At 32.0% G+C, this 18956-nt stretch overlaps 1 protein-coding gene across 2 annotated transcripts in view; it reads left to right on the top strand.

Annotated features, from left to right (window-relative positions):
- The window catches only part of EPHA3 (EPH receptor A3), a 359059-nt gene that overhangs the window by 304067 nt on the left and 36036 nt on the right, over positions 1–18956 (top strand). For both annotated transcript variants that reach the window (XM_065875995.1, XM_065875996.1), the window contains exons 11-13: positions 5733–5918; positions 13323–13384; positions 15269–15478. In XM_065875995.1, coding sequence (XP_065732067.1) covers positions 5733–5918; positions 13323–13384; positions 15269–15478 — 458 coding nt within the window. The remainder of the gene's footprint in view (positions 1–5732; positions 5919–13322; positions 13385–15268; positions 15479–18956) is intronic.

Raw genomic sequence — 18956 nt, 5'->3', positions numbered from 1 at the left:
AAATGAGCCCACTAAGTGAAAATTTTGATTTGTAGAGAAAAAGTAATTCTAGAATCTTCTTTGGAATTAAAAAACAAAGACAACACAAAATAAAATAAAAGACATATTTTATACAAATTCCATCACAACTATATTGAGAGGATAGTTTAAATAATGTGAAGTGCTCTGTTTTAATACTTGCTTGTAATGGTATATAGTTTTAAAGTATTTGTGTTGAAGCTTGTTTTCATATAGACATACTTTTGTTCTAATTATTAATTTGCTCAATCACAAATTCATTAACAAACACCTATGGAGTGTTAATAGGTGTCACAGTTGCGTATTTCTAAAATATTATAGATATTATTAATAGCAGTTGAGTATTTCCAAAAAATTATATTTATAAAATAACAGTATTTTATAAAATTACACATAAACATATGGCATTCACAGAATATGCAGTGTGCATTTTAATAAAACTACTACTCAAAAGTAAAAATAAACAATATTGTACAATAATTGTACACAGTCATCTCATTCTTCAATATTGCTCTAAAAACAAACACGAACTAGTTATGTCTATGTGGGAAATAGAGTGAAAGTATGAAAAATGAACTTTTTGAATTATGCATATCATATCAGATCACATTTTCTGCAAGTACTCTATATATGACTGATGCTTTTTTACACAAATGTGCATATAATTTTCTGTTTCTTTTTCTATGTACTAAAGAATTATTTATAACTCAAGTAGTATTTACTATTCAAGCAGGATAATCTGAGTAATTCATATATTATCTAAATAAAATGATAGTTTTGTAAATCTTCTCTTCTAATTTTCTTAATGTTATATCCTCCTAAAATTCACATGTGCAGGTAATATGAAAATATGAAACTAGCAATTCATAAAAGGAAACTAGAATAAGTACTTCCTTTTTCACAATCTAAGACTTAAGAATACACACATTCACTGTACATCTATGTTAATTCAGCCTAAATTAATCCAGATATATATTGATTACTCTTTCATTTGTATAGTTCTGCTTTGTCAACTACTCCATGGTGCAGAGGGACTTTGTCATGCTGGTTTTAATGCTGCCCCACAAGAGTGCACTGTTCTCCAGCATGGAAGTTGCCGTAGCATATGCAGCAAAAGACTTTGCACACTCAACTGGAGAATGTGATGAGAGAAGGTCAACCAATGTCCAGAAGGTCAAACATATTGTGACCTTGAAATTTGGAGCCTTCTGCATTAATAAAAGCTTATATATACAGATGTTATTGACAAAGCCAGGTATCTAGAACACAGTACTGTGAGACAAAGCATACTCATTAAAAATGGTATCTCATCAATGAGATAAAGGGAAAGACTATTTGTACTGAATCACCTAATAATCCTTGATGCTCATTAAAGATTAAAACAGATCCTCTTTTTCCTTTCTTTCTTCAAACATATTTGTAAAAAATTAGACATATGCTGCCATTTTGGAGTTTTGCAGCCAATAGTCTCATTTGCCACATTAAGAGCTATAAAACTGTGCCTATTTTGTTTGCAAATATATATATCTTCAAGGTTGGTTATGCTTCGCCTGGAAGATTTCTTTATAAAATGCACTCGCAATTCTAGTCTGTCTTGATTAGTCTTTAAATGATTTGTCATTACCAAGATAGAATATGAAATCAAGGTTTTGAAGGATATCATTTTTTAACATTTTGTTTGGTAAAATTTTAAATGTCTACAAAAATAGATGGAATTGTAAAATAGTATAATGAACCTGCATGTAACCATTTCTACAGCAACTTCAATCACAGTCCACTCATGACCAGCCTTCTTTCATTTATACTCTTACCCACTTCCTATACCTTTTAAAATTAAAAAAAATAATGTTGTCCACAAACAATTAGTAATCATGCTAAATTGATTAGCACCTTCTTTTTTTTTTAACATCTTTATTGGGGTATAATTGTTTTACAATGGTGTGTTAGTTTCTGCTTTATAACAAAGTGCATCAGTTATACATATACATATCTCTTCCCTCTTGCGTCTCCCTCCCTGCCACCCTCCCTAAGCACCTATCTTCTATTGTTAAAAGGCTGAATCTTTTATTCGATGACAGAACTTTCACAGTCAATTAAATATACAGGAAGACTATATGTGGACTAACTCTTTAGTTTTCTGTCAAAAATTTTATACAAAGAAATAGATATAACAAACTCTCACTTATACATTGAAAAACCAGAAGAATTATAACTATATTGCAAATTACAAAATTAAAATTGAGGCATGAATTAACTTTCTCAAGGTAGTATAATTTTGTTAGTGAGGAATTCATAATGACCAAAATTCCTAATTTTATTCCTCAATCCAACCATTATTTCAAGGTTTCCTGAAGGTAGAAAATATTTAATTCCTATTCTGTGCTAGACATTCACATGATTTTAATTTTATTAGACTTTTAAATAGGTATTATTATCTCCATTTCACCAGATGAGGAAACAAAAGCTGAAAATGTGAATGGCCCATGGTCACATAGATATTAATTAGGAAGCCAAAATCTGAAGCTTGTACTTTTCAACTTTAAAGTTTATGCTAGACACTAATGATCACAATAGTGCCTTCTAAGATTTTTTTGAAGATGAATCAAGATAATCCATGTATAGTGCTTAGCTGACACAACAGCATTGTTCAGTGTGTCTTTTTATTCTTCTTCTCTTATTAAAACAGTGGAAGGAGAATGGGCTTTGACTAGTGCAGAGGGTCATTCCTCTTAAACACAAGTGCATTATTTCCTGTTTTAAATGAAATTAGCATAAGAAATTTTATTTTGAGCAATTGTGCATTTTGTACCTTAAATCAAAATACAGTGTACCCATTCTCATAAAGCATATTTTATTTCAAAGGGCAAATAAACACTGATGCACTTAATTATTTAAAAAATCAAGTAGTATCTTCTCAAATGAACTTCTTGTAGCTGTGCTTTTATTTAGAAATGACAGGATCTAAATTTTGTTTCTTACAGGTGCAAAGTTAATTGAACCATATAAAATTGGCTAGATGGAAAAGTTAGGCATTGCATTTGTCCAGTCTTTGTTAATTTTTCCAACACTGTTCTTTTAAGAACAGTTATTATAAAGAGAATTGAATTACTATGTAACATTTCTATGTCTAGTATAACCTATTTGTGACAATTTCTAGTATTTATCAGATAAAATAAACACATTTCTAAATTTTATGATTTTTTTAAATACTAGCATTACTGAAGCACCATTTTCTGAATTTTGAAGGTAGATAACATGTCCATATGTCCAGCTCTCCCACTGAGAACAAAGGAAGAAACACTAATTGGGCCACTTGAAATTCAAACTCTTCCCCTAGATCTCCCGAGTGAGGTACTTTCACAACATTCTTTCCTTTACAAGTACTTGTCCAATATGACATTAAGCTTGTTATCACCGTGATCATCACAACCATCTCTTTTTACATTAATACAGAATTTGACATTTTAAAAAGAACTTTAGTATTTATTCTTCACCTTGATCTAACTCTTAAGAAGTAGATAGATATTTATCCTTCTTAAAGTAAGTTTGAACTCAGAGAAGAATGGCTAACACTTAGATGGCACGTACTATGTGTCTGGCTCTCTTCTAAGTCCATTCTAAGTGCATTCTATGTACATTAATTCCTTTAACTGCACAAAAATTTTATGAAGTAGACAAAATTGGTGTCCCTATGTTATAGATAAGGAGACAAAGGCACAGAGACGTTAAGAGAGTCACTCAAAATCACACAGATAATAAGTGACAGAGACTGAATTAGACCCTAGACAATCGGCTCCAGAATCCATGCTCTATCTCACAGTTCTGTACTGTCTGTCCTGTAAACTAACAAGTGACTTGTCACTTAGAATAAATGGTAATGACTTCCAAATTTAAAACACAATCCATTACACTCTATTGATCCATGATAATGGCAGAACTTTTTTTCAGAATATGAAAATTCATGATGGATGCCTCCTTGTGGTTTGCCCAAACTTAATGTTTACACAAAGTGAACTGGGGTTTTGGGCAATGTTCTGATAGCTCTGCATAAAGAAAGAAACTCTTAGTCTTGTTTACAAATTTTAACAATGACTTACTTTGCTTCATAACTTCTCCTAATGCTCACACATCTATAATGGCATATTCTTCCTTTGATTTAAAAAAAGATCATTGAGTGTTCTCAAGTTCTGCCCCTAATTCTCCCCATAATCCTAAAAAACACCCTAGCTGCAGATATTACTATCATCTCTGTACTTCCTTGAGGGGAAGAAATTAGATCTGCCTTTATTACCATTATATCTCCGTGTTTTTCATAGTATCTGTAATACTGTTGCCAATTGATGAATATTTATTAAATAAATGTATGAATACCTGCTTTTGGACATTAAATGAATTTGACAAGTTATAGTACAAGTCATTGTTTTGAAAACAGTGGCAAGACTGGATTCCTGAGCAAGGGAGGGTCAAGTCTAAGGGAGTTTAGAACTTTCTGGAGAGAAGCAAGTCATTTGTAGGGATGCAGCTGATAAATCATTAAGACAACCTGCTGCTTTTGTGGTTGAAGGACTTACTGGATGAAAAATAGAGAAGTATCTCACTACTTGACACCTTCTTTCTGGCTGACCCATGGGGCATGGGCCCTGTACAAAAACTCACAGTGAAAAGGTTGAACCAAAAATGTTTTTCCATTCCATAGAGAGCCTAAAAATTGATCATGTAATTTTTCTTTTCAGAAAAACCTTTCATTTGCTGTTAAAAATTATTTTTTTAAATGTTGTACAAAACCCGTGTAATAATCTGCACAATATTAGGATTTCTTCCTTGAATGAGGAACAATCAATACATGGCACTACTTTATGGCAATCACTGTGGCAGCAGTGGAGACAGAGAAATGAATGTAAAGGATCTCTGCTCTCAAGGAGCTCAAAATCAAGTGAAAGCATTATGGGTGAATCTTCTCAATAACAATGTATGTGAAGATAGTGACCAAACTAGTTCTAGGCAATTTTATATCAATTAAATTAGACTACGTAAAAATCAGCAACACTCCATATTCAACAAATTCTGATTGTGCATTTAAGATAACTTTTTTATTGAAGACATTGGATCTAAGAAAATATTCCTACAGTAATTCTTTAGATACGATTCAATACTGATAGATTATTTTTCTCTTTCCAGAGCCCCAGAGAACTTTACAACTAGTATGTGAATAATACAACACACCCTACTCCGTAAAATGACTTGATAGCTTATTCTTTTATTCCCATTTTCAGAGAGCTGGAAATTATAGCTAAATTGGCCCTGGTAAAAACAGAATACTGATAAACATCTGAAATTTAATCCAATGTTTAACCCATTATATGGTGCTGGTGCTGGTTGATTACCCTGAGGAAATGGTAGCTATGAGAACAAGGAATGAAAAAATCCAATAGATATAACTTTTGACTTCCCTCTTATTCTTTCATATGTCATTATTCATAGTGTAGTACTTCAAAATACATGAGGCTTATCACAAGGTCCATTTTCCACCAGGGTGTGGATGTCCTGGAGTTTCTTATTACCATCTTCCAAAATAATTTGGAAGCCTACAAGTGTACATCTTGCAGGTCAATTATTGAATTGGAATTATTAAGGGAAAACAGTTGCTCCTTCCGGTGATTTTTTATAGTATAATTTCTTACCTTTTCTTGTTTTGTTCTTCTGCATTCTAACAGGTGAATTTGGAGAGGTGTGCAGTGGTCGCTTAAAACTTCCTTCAAAAAAAGAGATTTCAGTGGCCATCAAGACCCTGAAAGTGGGCTACACAGAAAAGCAGAGGAGAGACTTCTTAGGAGAAGCAAGCATTATGGGACAGTTTGACCATCCCAATATCATTAGACTGGAGGGAGTTGTTACTAAAAGTAAGTGAAGTCATAAGACTGATTTTGTGTATGTTGAGCAGAGGTTGTTTAAACCCAAAGTCAATAATTTAAGAATTTGGGTCTTTTTTTCCTGAGTACCTGTTAGTCCTAACCAAAAACAAAGCAAAACAAAATGAAAAAAAAAAAATCAAAAAACAAAAACAAAACCTCAGTGTTTTAGGGTTAACATGTATTTCTTTGACAAGAGACCAAAGACATTTAACTAGTATTATTTTGACAGTGCTATTGTAGACCTTAAAAAGCTTTAAAAATTTAGGATCCAAATATTGGACTATAGTAATACATGCTGATTAAACTACAGTTAAGTGAATCGTGTAGAACTTTCTGTCATGTAGAGTAGCAAGGAAAAAACAATGACTCAATTTTGACAGAAATTGCTGGGAACTCCTGGCTAGCTGCCTTTTCTTTTACTGTTCACTAGTTTCATTTAAGCTTCCAAATATTTACCCCCCTGGCTTTAGGGAAATTATGAGAGTTTTGGGAGTGCTTCTGAACTGTAAAGATTGGAATCACATTAGACCCAAACCCTTTTCTTCATTCTCTGTGGATTTCAAATAATTCTCATCTAGAGTCCCAGATGGATTCTTGACTACTCTGGGGAAGCTCTGGCTTACAGCCTGCGACAGAGATCTGAAATTATTTCCATGATGATTTCTCCATCCAGGCTCAAAAGGGATCCCATGAGACAGATATGTGATTTTTGGCTCCAGTCCCAATGAAAACCTCTTGAGAATGCTCTGGGATGTTGTTTTTCTCAAGATTTTGGGGCACAAGATGAAGAATAAGCTAAATTGGCAGTAGCAGAATTCTTAGAGTGAAAGACAGCATATGGCAGGGAATTTGGCATCCTTTAGGGGATAATTCATTGGCACCATATTTACATATTCTGTGGTTACCAACAGACATTGCACATTATATTTTTCACAATGATATTTTTCTTTAACATTACATGGAGCACTTTCCAAATGGCACTAATACCTATTATCATTTTTATGAGTAAAAAGGCAATTCCTTACTCACAAGAGCATGGTATAATTGAAATATACTTTGATTTCCTTTAGAGTTTTTTAATATAATAAGTGTGGTTAAGAATTTAACAATGTAGGAGAACTTAACCATAAACTATAAGCCCATATTAAGTCTTCTTAGAAGCATATTTTTCCCTCTGTACTCCTAAAAATGAGGCTACATTAGTTGTAACACTAAAATAAGTTCTGATGAAAAATGTCTTTTTAATTTTTAAAAATGAATAATAAAAATACTATTAATATTTAATAATAAAAATTTTATAATAAAAATACTAAGGATTGGGAAAAAGTATGAAATATTTGTTCCTTCAGGGCAAGACCATATCTATAGAGTATCCTACTTAATATCCTTAGAATTATAGAATCATGTCTCACTGGGTTTTTAATAGTCATTTAACCTTTTATTTTCCTCCATATCATTCTCACCAAGTTGTTGTCCTTCAGATCTTGAGCCCATTGGGAGGGGAAACTCACTTGTACTTATGTATCCATTCTTCTTTTAACTGTCAATTTTCAAAATTCTCAATTTTTTTTGTTCCCTGAGTTATGAGTACTGTTTGGTTTTGCTAGCTGTTTCCTATAAGTTCATTTACTGAATGATAAACAAAATTAAACCATAATTATTGTGGAAGATCTTCTTTAGATATAAAGATATATATATAAAGAAGATCTTTAAATATAAATGGAATAATCAAATATGAATTATGTTCACCGGCAAAGAAATCCATAAAACAACCCCTGAGACCAAAATGCAGGAAAAAATGCATTAAGAAAAAAAAGGACCTTTAAAAATCACAGGTATTATACATTAAATGTCTTATTCAAGTAGGAGTCTGTAACATTCTAATATGAATTACAGCTGCCTTATTTTTAGAGTGAAAGTTCTAAATTTCATATATCTCCTTGGTCAAATAAGCATGCAAGAGACTGCCAAATCTGACTATATAAATCCCAGTCATCTCATATAGTGCAAGCGTAATAGAGTAGCAGACCTAGAATTAGATTTTGAACTCTTTTAGTGGCATATTTAAAAGCTCTAAGTCTGGCATCCTGGTACAGCTAGAGGAAATAGAAATGCCTTAAAATAAAGTTAATAAGTTGTATTTAATATATAAACAAGGCAATTTTTTCACCAAATAAATTATTTAATCCACTCCTATCATTTTATTTGTTTCCTGAGAGTATATGACTGCTAAAACAATCTACCTGCAAAGTTCAGAAACACACACACACACACACACACACACACACACACACACACACACCTAGAGATACAGAGCTTATAATTTAATGAACAAATTGTATTTAAAGAAGAAAAGAAATCATATTGGTATCTGGATTAAGAATCAGAGGGTCAGAGTTCAAATTCTGATTCAGCTCTACTGGTTTGTGAGACATCTGACAAATCAAACCACTCCCAGAGACTTGTAACTTGTAACATGGAATTAGCAGTTCTACTTTATTACTTCCAGGTCCTTGTAAGATCAAATAAGATTTCATAAGAATATGTTCTTAGGTGGAATAGAACTATGCAATCTAAATGACCACTTCTGGTTGAATTTGAGAAGATTTTACCAGTTAATCTGGGAGTGTAGAAGAAAATTCTTGAAAACAATTCCTTTTTGGCTTAAAGATAATTTTTTATTATTCCTGTTAATTATGTGTTTTGAAACACTAAGTCTATTATAATGTATCATTTTCAAGTTAGAGAAAGCCCTTTATTCAATAATTATATTTTCATTTATTTGAATTAAGCCATAAACAATTTTAATGGTGTGGTTTTGAGCTTGATGGTCTTAAACAAGAGAAGGTAAGAGAGTCTCTGATCTTCAAAGTAGCAGAAAGCTGGGGGCACAGTCCTGTTCAGAACTTGGTACTAACATGTGTTATCAATTTTAGTTGAAGTTCAAAAAGATGGAACTTGTTTTTAGCAAATGTTTGATATTTCTGCCATCACACCATTAGTCAAAAGATGTTCAGATTCCATCCAAGAAGACTTTTCATTGGTCACTTTTCACCTAGTGCAATAGAAGGAATTATATAGGATGAGACTGATGTGCTTTTTGTTGTTATTTAGGGATGGATTATTTTCTACAAGTTAAAAAATAATAATAATGCAACTTAACTGTAGCCTTGTACTGTTGAGGAAAGCATGGGCAGACCATTAAGAGGATTTCTAACACTGAAAACACTTCTGTATTGGTGTGAGTGTCCACTGCACACCAAAAGCTTAATCATTTGTTTGCATTGTCAGCACATATGATAAGGAGATATTACTGGATTAAGTTGTCATTCTTTAGTGACAATGCCAAATCACTTCTATTTCTTGTTTGCCTCTCTCTAAAGCTTTTCTTTGACACTTGTCTCAAATCCATGTCATATTTTTTAATAGACAATACAAGGGAGAGTAGAAATATTGTTCCTGTCCTTTCCTTAAAAGTATTAATTTCATTTCAAATTAAGCATAAAGACATTTTAAAATTTTAAAGTCAGCTTAATGTAAAATTTTCAATGTGTTAAGATTAATAGAGTATGGCTGGTTAAGGAAGAGTTGGAGAAAGTATTTCTTAGCCTGATTTTGAAGAGAGAGACTATCTTTAGCTAGCCTGAAATAATAGACATGGTATGATCTATTCTACCTGGCACTCTGTTAGGAGCTGGATTTAGAACTACAGACAAACTAGAGTTGGTCCCTGCCCCGGTTAACTCATAGACCAGTGGATGTAATAGGGATCATTCTTAACATGAATTGTGTCCTGATTAAAATGGAATTTGGAAAAGGTTGCCCTGTATGTTTATATGATTTAATGTGAAACCTACAGAAAAATACTCTAATTCAGTTCATTACAATATTTCTATCAGTCAGTTAGTTACAGTACATGGAAATCTATAACCAAAACATTTTCTAGTTTCTAATCAAAAGTGATTCAAATCTTCTTTCCTGAGAATAGTAAGGCATATTTTGTCTATTTTCTTCAATTTTCCTTCTCCTGTTTATACTTTTTTGCTTCTACCCTGATTTGATTACATGATACTAATGATGAGTACTGGCTGCTAAGGTCAAAGATTTTGATTTTATAAATCCCACTCATGTTGGAGTGTGTATAAGTCTTAAAAACAGACAGACTTACTATGTAAGACACAATTACTGTTAGTAGGAACTAATAGCATTTCCTTTGGAAATGAATTACATTTCAATAGTTTATAACATTTAAATCATTGATACATACATTTTATGTTTGAATGAAACTATTTTAATCTAAGACCAACATTTATTTGATAATTGCAATAAAATTTCTATATATAGCTATATATTTATCACATTATCCTGCTGTTTTTTTTTAATAGACTATGTGATTAAGAAGGTGGTGAAATAGATAGTGCTGAACTTGGAATTCTTAGACATTTTGAATCACATTTGTTCTGTCAGCAAACAAAATGATTCGTAAATATCTCTGAGCCATTGGGGAAATGAACTGATTGTAAGAGACTGATGTGCTTCCTTTAACCCTTTAATTATGAAAGATCATGATTTTATCTATACTCATAAATCAATTTACGAACAAAAGCAAAATTCCACGGCACATTTTGTTATGCTGATTTTTGGTGGAGTTTCATTTCAGCCAAACAACAATAATTTCATTGATTTTAATAGATATACTCAGATGTATTTAAGGATCTCTGAGGGCAGTGAATGATATAGGTTCTTGAAGAAGCTGATAATGTCATTTCTAAATCAAAATACACATGAAAGAATGTGCAAACTTTGATAGAAACACATTGCATCATGTGCAGATGAGCTGGTATTGTATAAATAATTTCCAACTACATTTAATACACATTAGAACTAGTTCTAACCACTATTGTGCTTTTCCTTTAACTCTGTTTATCATAATCAAAATCACAAGGAAAAGTTAGTGAAGATCCTGCTTTCCAAGGTAGAATATTTGATTCTGTTTACTTTTTGTCTGTACATTTGGGTTTGCTGAATTTTTTATCTTAATGCAAAGCACATTTTCAGACTTGCCCATCTTAACTGATGTGTTTACAAATACCTAAATTATAGAGCTAAATGCAGCCTGGTCTGATTTCTGAATGGTCATGGGGCTTTGGCTTAATTGACTGGTTTGATTTTTCAGCTACTTTTATTTCCCTTGCCAAACATTTTACCAGACATGCTAACAAGAAATGAAATGGTCATAAGGCTGAGAGCCAGAAGGAAAAGAGTGATAAGCAAAGGTCTGGGTAGTATACAAACACGGTAACTGGCCACTGTAATTGAGAGTTGACTGTGGGAAGCAATATATCTGTAACTACATTCAAGGGCTGAATTGAGTTTTGCGAGCATGTTATTCTTCTAAGAATTATATTAAGGAAGAAATATAGACACTTATAGTGATGTATGGAAAACACGCATGTGCAGGATTTCATTCATTTGATTGTTCATTCATTTCATTTCAGATTAGTTCTCTGGGATCAGTTCTTAGGTATTTGATTTACCAGTTCAGGAGAAATAGAAGTTTCCAAGGAAATGTTGAATCTTCTCTTTTCTCCTGAATATTGTTAAATCAAAGCTTAATTAAAATTTTGAAAAAGCAAGTCTGGAGGCTCAAGGTTTTGACTAAAATGACCTTTCAGACATTATCAGATTATTTTTTGAACGTGTGGAAAATTTTATTAACATTAAGTTTAAAAAGCTTTACACCAGTGTTACACCAAGGCATGTATGATGTTTGATATATTACCCAAAATATATAACTAAATCAGTGTCTCAGTTGACAATAAATTGCTGTGTCAATTTATTTTTACATATATGAAAATCTAAGAAATTTTACAGAATTTAAATAATTTCCTCACCTCTAAATAAATAAGACATACAGCTTAGTATATATTCACGTATTAAGCGTAGTAAGCATCAATATAATCTTCACGGTACTAAGCCATAATTCACAACCAGTATTAATTAAGGAAAGGAAAGGAAAAACAAGGAAAAAAGCTATTTTCTGGCATCAGAATGGCACACAAACCATGATGTAGAAGGAACACATGAAAAAAATCATGCTTGCTCTACAGTTAGATGTACATGGATGTTTGTTTAAAATCTATTATGTGCTCAAGGTTTTTCATGCTTAGTCAAGACTTAATGCAGATCTTCTAGACTCGGGAGAGAAGGGAGGTTTTTTTTTTTTCTCTTTGTAAAATGATAGATTTATAGTTAAAACAATATCATAGCAACAATAAGGGAAGTGAATTATGCTGTGGTAACATGTGTAGGCTTTGAAATTGGAGTTACATTTTACTGTAATAATTTCTGAAAGTGCTACAGTCTTCAGAGTCATTCTTTCAATTTGGAAAGATGTGTAGAATTGACAACCAACAATTGCCTCAGTTATTACCTATAGTTGAAGATTTATTCTATTTGTAGATCTATGTATCAGTATACTTAGCACCTTTGTGTCTAATGCTTTTTCCTATTTTAAATGTTTCCCTCAGTGTACATTTCCAAAAGTAACAGCATAATATATTCAGGTTGCAACTTCTGGCTTTATACTTATTAGCTGTGTGATGTTAATTACCCTCTATATATTTCAGTTTTTTTCATGTAAAAAGTGGAAATGATGATAATTAATGCTAGTATATGTAAAATAATTAAACCAGCACCTTGCACACACTAAGTACTGTACAAATACATTTAAATGCTTGTTAAAATGTTTAATGATGTTTAAGGCCCATATTTCCAAAATGGTTATTACAAGTTACTACCAAGAGCAATTTTAATTTTATTTTTCTTTTAAGCATAGCATGGATTTTATAATTTTTAATGTGTTAATTGAATACAGATTATAATAATTAGTCTTAATTGTTTTGTTCAATTTACATATAGGATCCATGAAGGTAGGGACTTTGATTTACTTGCTTCTGACTAACCAGCACAAGAGAAAACACCTAGCATATAGCTCTGCATATATCTGTAGAGAGTGTAAATGATTGTGGAATTCATGACTCTATCTTGGGCTTGAAGAAAGAAATATCTGATTTTGTAGTTCAGCTAAAATGCACTTAGAGTGAAGAAAAGGGCATATTTTGTGTTTAAGGAAAACCATACCAAAACGCCAGTTTAGATATCATATAAGTTATAGGCCTTTTTCTGAAAACCAATCTTTCTCGATTTTTTTTTAAATTTTCTATTGAAAGCTAGTTTTCTTTTTAATAGTAATTTAGCAAAATTTGGAGGACAGAGAAAAATTCATATTTTTAATGCATTAGGTGTATCAAAATGTATTATATATGTTCATTGCATGATATTTGTTGAACTCTACTGATGATTATACATTTATTATTTACCTATACCTAGGCAAACCAGTTATGATTGTCACAGAATACATGGAGAATGGTTCCTTGGACAGTTTCTTACGTGTAAGTAGAAGATTGTATACACATTCGCATATCTCCACCTTATCTTTATCTATCTGCACACATATATAAATGTGGAATAAATTGTTGAAAATGATAGAGACAACCTCTAATATTATGCTAAACAATTAGATAAAGTTTTAAGAAAACTGAACTTTTTGGGACTAAATAGCAAAAGGAAGACTGTAAAACTACATTTTTATCTTGTAACATCCAAATGTCAATGGTTTATGTTTTTAAAACAAATTTGTGCAATTTTCTTCATCCTTTTTATTCAGACAAGATTCACATTGGTTAAAACAAAAATTTCAAGATTCTAAAGTAAGACATAAATAACATTGATATAAGACAGAAATATTCATTTCTTTATTTAAAGCAACCTCCATCTACTGTAAGATAGAAGACCTTCTATCTCTCACATAGTACTGTCCACTCACAAACTAAGCATGTGTTATAATGCCTAAGTATTCTCAATCCAGAGATAACATTACTTATATATCATAATATATACATACATATGTACATATATAACATATATTTACATATAAATTTCAGTTGTTTACATTTAGAAAATTTATGTTTTACTAATATCAACAAATGTTACATTCAAAGAAGTTCAGTAGATTTACAGAGTACAAGACACTGTCAAAAAAAAAGACACTGTCAATCACCAGTCACTATAAACAAGGGATAAAAAAAACAAACACAGACCCTATCCTCAAGGTGCTTTCAGCATTATATAGATAGGGATAGATAGATAGGTAGATAGATAGATAGATGGATAGATAGATAAGATATATAGTATAATTCATAATCATGGAGGAAAATACTAATTTTTCTATGAATAAGAAATGATATTCTTTATTTTAATATTCATGAGCTGAATAAAGGTTTCAGTAACAATTATTTTCACAAACATATTTCAAAAATAAACATTTTGCAAGTCAGGTAATTCAAAATATTATAATAAATATTCTTTTAAAATTATAATAAATTTTCCTCTAAAATTATTGTTTAGATATTGCTAGACATTAAATTTTATTTTTTTATATATTTATATATGTATGCAAGCATCTATCATCTATCTATCTATCAAATAAACTGTATATTTCTATTTTAATCTGAGTAGATTGGAAACTTTTCTAAATCCAGGACCATTTGAATTTATCTCTTATTATTTTCAGTTTTATGACCTATAACTCAGGGTTGGGTAGAACAACAAATATTCAGTAAATATTTTTGACTAATTTTGAACTAATTATCTATTATGATAATTAAAGATTTAAAATCTACCATATTTGAAGCAATTAATAAAATATAGGAAAACAAGAAGAAAGAATAAGCATTCAAATCAAACCAATAAATACAAACCTAAAATAGCCACAGGATCCATTTTATTTTTTTGTTCGTGACCTTAAAGTTTCTGAGAAGGAGTTTGTCTCATCAAACGACCAGCAAAGTTCTAGTTTTGAACCTGAAGTTAAAGAATATTAGGCCGGCTTCCCTGGGGGCGCAGTGGTTGGGAGTCCGCCTGCCGATGTTCGTGCCCCGGTCTAGGAGGATCCCGCGTGCCGCTGAGCGGCTGGGCCCGTGAGCCATGGCCGCTGACCCTGCGCGTCCAGAGCCTGTGCTCCGCGACGGGAGAGGCCACAGCAGTGAGGGGCCCGCGTACCGCAAAAAAAAAAAAAAAGAATATTAGGCTACTTCTTGCTACAAAGTAATGTAGCTACTATGCTATTTTGTTTTACTCTTGCATCTATTTAGTCCTGGCTGGTGTACTTAAAACTAGAATGTATATACTTTACAATTCAGTATGTGAAATTTTAATCAAGATATATCTTAGGAAATAGAAACATACCTTAACTGTACATTTGAAATACTTCTCAGAAACACGATGCCCAGTTTACGGTTATCCAGCTGGTAGGGATGCTTCGAGGGATAGCATCTGGCATGAAGTATCTCTCAGACATGGGCTACGTTCACCGAGACCTTGCTGCTCGGAACATCTTGATCAACAGTAATTTGGTGTGTAAGGTTTCTGATTTTGGACTTTCACGTGTTCTAGAAGATGACCCAGAAGCTGCTTACACAACAAGAGTGAGTAACTCATTTTTTTTTTCTTTTATCTTTGTTTAGCAACTTGTATTATGTTGACTGACAAATAAATAGAAATCACATCCCAAAATGCTTTGTCAATTATATCTTCCCCCGTATGAAACTTATCCTTTAAAAGTAAAATATTGTTACTTATTCTGGAAAAATAGATGGTCACTGTCCATAAGGTGAGTAATGATATTAATTCTGAAATTCCATATGTTGGTTCAATGATTCTCCCAAAAAAGGCAGCAAGGTTCTAACATGTCTAAAGTCTTATTGACCTATCTTTTTGTCATGGTTGAACCACTGTTAAGAAAAGATTGGATAAATTCTTAGTACCCCCATCCAACTAGGTATAATCTTAAACCATTTTAAAATTAATGCTTACATGAGTAACATGTTTACATTATAAAAATTTTAAAACAAAGCAATAAAAAGGAGAAAAGTCATCCGTAATTATGCCACCCACAGAACATTTGTAACTTTGTGAGTCAGTTCTTCCAGATTTTTTTGTGCATGCCTCTATATACAGACATATGCATGAATAAATGATTAAAATTAGATTATCCTGAATGCAAATTGTATACTTCATTTCTCTTCTTAGCAGTATACCTCTTGAATATATTTCACTGTCAATAAATAATATTTGTTTATACTTTTAGCTGTTTAATATATTCTATTTTCTAGTTGTATCATTTTTTAAACAGTCCTAATTAGTGGGCAAATTATTATTATATCTATTTTTTCAAGATATTTTACAAATGTGTATATGATACATCTGCATTCATAGTTGTTTGATGATTTCCCTATAATATATTCCTAAAAGTAGATTTTCTGTGTTAAAGAGTCTGTGCCTACTTTAAAAGCACATTTCAATACACTCCTAATAAAATTAGATATTATCATTATTTTTAATATTTACTTACTAACTGTGAGGAATTTTATCTGTTAATTTGCATTCCTTTGATTCAAAATGCATTTGATTATTTCTTCTTATGTTTTTGGCAAATTTCTTTGACATATTATTATTTTAGGGAAATTTTTTTATGGAAGAAATTTTTAAAAATAAAAATATGATAATCATGGCTAATGACACTACTCAAAAATAATCAGTTTTAACATTTTAATTTTATCTTTTCATAATATTTTTCTATGCATTTTCATATAAAAAATATTTTCAGTTCTGCATATAGTGACAAAAAAAGATCATAATATGTATACTGATATAAAAAATGATTTCCACTTAAGAAATCCAGTATTTTCTTTATATACAAATTCAGTATCATTTTGTAATCTGCCCTTTTTAACATGAAATATAAAATATAGAATTTTCTGGATGATGAAATTTTTTTTACAGTATTATTAAATAATGTATAGTACTCCATTTTACTCATGTACATTATTTAGCCAATGTACTATTAATTGGGTAGAATTCTAATGTTTTGCTATTATTAGCAATACTTTGATGTACATCTTGATATATATAATTCATGCCTTTCTATCATTACCTCTTCAGGCTAAATTTCTAGAAAATTGGTGACTCAAAATATGGACAAATATGTGAAGATTTTGGTACATGAATTGCTTAATTGTTTTACATATAGTTTGTTATCACTTTTCATTTTTAGTGGCAATATATAAATGAGGCCATTTCATTATACTCTCACTAGCCAAGAGAATGAGCAGTTTTTAAAAAAGACAGTCAGCTTCTGCTGCTTTCTTCTTGTTTAATTCTAAGAGTTTATTCCTGATTAAACAAACAAACAAAGAAGCAAACAAAAATTCTCATTCTTTTCAGAAGTCATCAACCTCAGTAACTCTATTAATAGCCACTAGGGTTGTCACATGGCAACTATATCTCACTTTGAGAAAGAGCTCAATATGCAAGACTGAGTTTCATGTACAAGTAAAGCCACAGTGATAGAAACACAGAAAGAAGCTCTGTGCCTCAGATATATCCCTAGCCGTGTTGATTTAGAAGTTGGAACTCTCGTAATGGCTTTTACCCTTGTTTGCATTTCCCGTTTTCAGGTGTACTCTCTAGCAGATTACCTTTGTTCATGAATCTAAGTATTTTTAGAAACTGTGTTCTGCATAAAAATGTTGCTGTTCTGGGCTTCCCTGGTGGCGCAGTGGTTGAGAGTCCGGCTGCCGATGCAGGGGACACAGGTTCGTGCCCTGGTCCGGTGTTCCTCCGCAACTGGAGAGGCCACAACAGTGAGAGGCCCACGTACCGCAAAAAAACCCAAAAAAACAAAAAAACAGCAAAAAATGTTGCTGTTCTTAGGAACACAGTTCATTAGATTAAGAGCAAGAGAAATTTAAGAAAATTGTATGCCTTGTAGCTAGTTGAATTACGTTTAGAACAGTGGCTATTCCTACACAGCTCTGAAAACTTGATAAAATTACAAAACATGGGTATCTTGATAGTGCTTTTTGTGCTCCTTCTCTGATCACCAGAAAAATTAGTCAGCCACCATTCTTCAGCAAAGCATTTTTATGACTAAATTATTACTCCAGGGGACAACATACACAACAGATGATAATATATAATATTTGTTGTCTGGAAGAGAATGTTTTTTATTCTACTCACTGCTACTCTGCATTCTAAAGATATTCTTCATAACCCTCTGCTACTATTTGAGCTATTAACACACTCCATGAAAAGTATTCTTGCTAGCATTATCCCTGTTACAAAAATCACCTTATTCAAGAAATATTTCCAGTTCTAATAGAAAGTATTTGGGGGAAAAGGCCTTTATCTGAGATATTCTATTTTTCAGTAATTCATTCAGGTTCTAATCTCTCTGCTCTTTAAATGAGCACATCCTTGTTCTCAATACTAGTCTTAATTTCTAGTGTTGGGGAGAAAGAATTTTCCTCTACCCTTCAGAGCTTCTTTTAACTGGTCTAATAATCAAATCAACATGAGACATTAACAGGAGAAAAGCAAATTTAATTTCATATGCATGGAATCTCACATATATGAGAGGGTCAAAGACAGAAAGGTAAAATGAGGTATATATGCCATCTTGAGCTAAGGAGTGGTAAAGAAGGCCTGAGGTTTCAAAGAGGAGGAAAGTAATTCACAAGTTGATAAGAAGAGTAGATGTTGGGTAATTAGATGTTTGCCCTGACATACAGATGGGCCACTCAGATGAAATTCATCTCTGGTAATCTCATTCTGGGAAAGGACCCTCCCTCGACGATTTAAATTCTTCTAGGTAGGTAAGGGAGAGGCAGAAGCTTCTCTTGAAGGAGCAGGGTCCTGATTGCCTTTGGCTCAAAAAAATTCATATGCCAAAGTGGCACGTTTTGGGGAGGTTACTTCTGAACTCTTGCACTAGGATACTCCAAGAAACAATTTCTCTTGGAGAAAGTTGAAAGATTCATTCGAATCTACATCATCTGCTCTCTGGAGACTGTATACTGTTAACTTTCGGAGCTTCATTTATACTGATTTTTACTTTGTCAGGAC

Source organism: Phocoena phocoena, chromosome 4 (genome assembly GCF_963924675.1).
Source record: "Phocoena phocoena chromosome 4, mPhoPho1.1, whole genome shotgun sequence".
In the NCBI taxonomy this organism is placed as follows: domain Eukaryota; kingdom Metazoa; phylum Chordata; class Mammalia; order Artiodactyla; family Phocoenidae; genus Phocoena; species Phocoena phocoena.
This window is presented reverse-complemented; position numbering and strand designations above follow the sequence as displayed.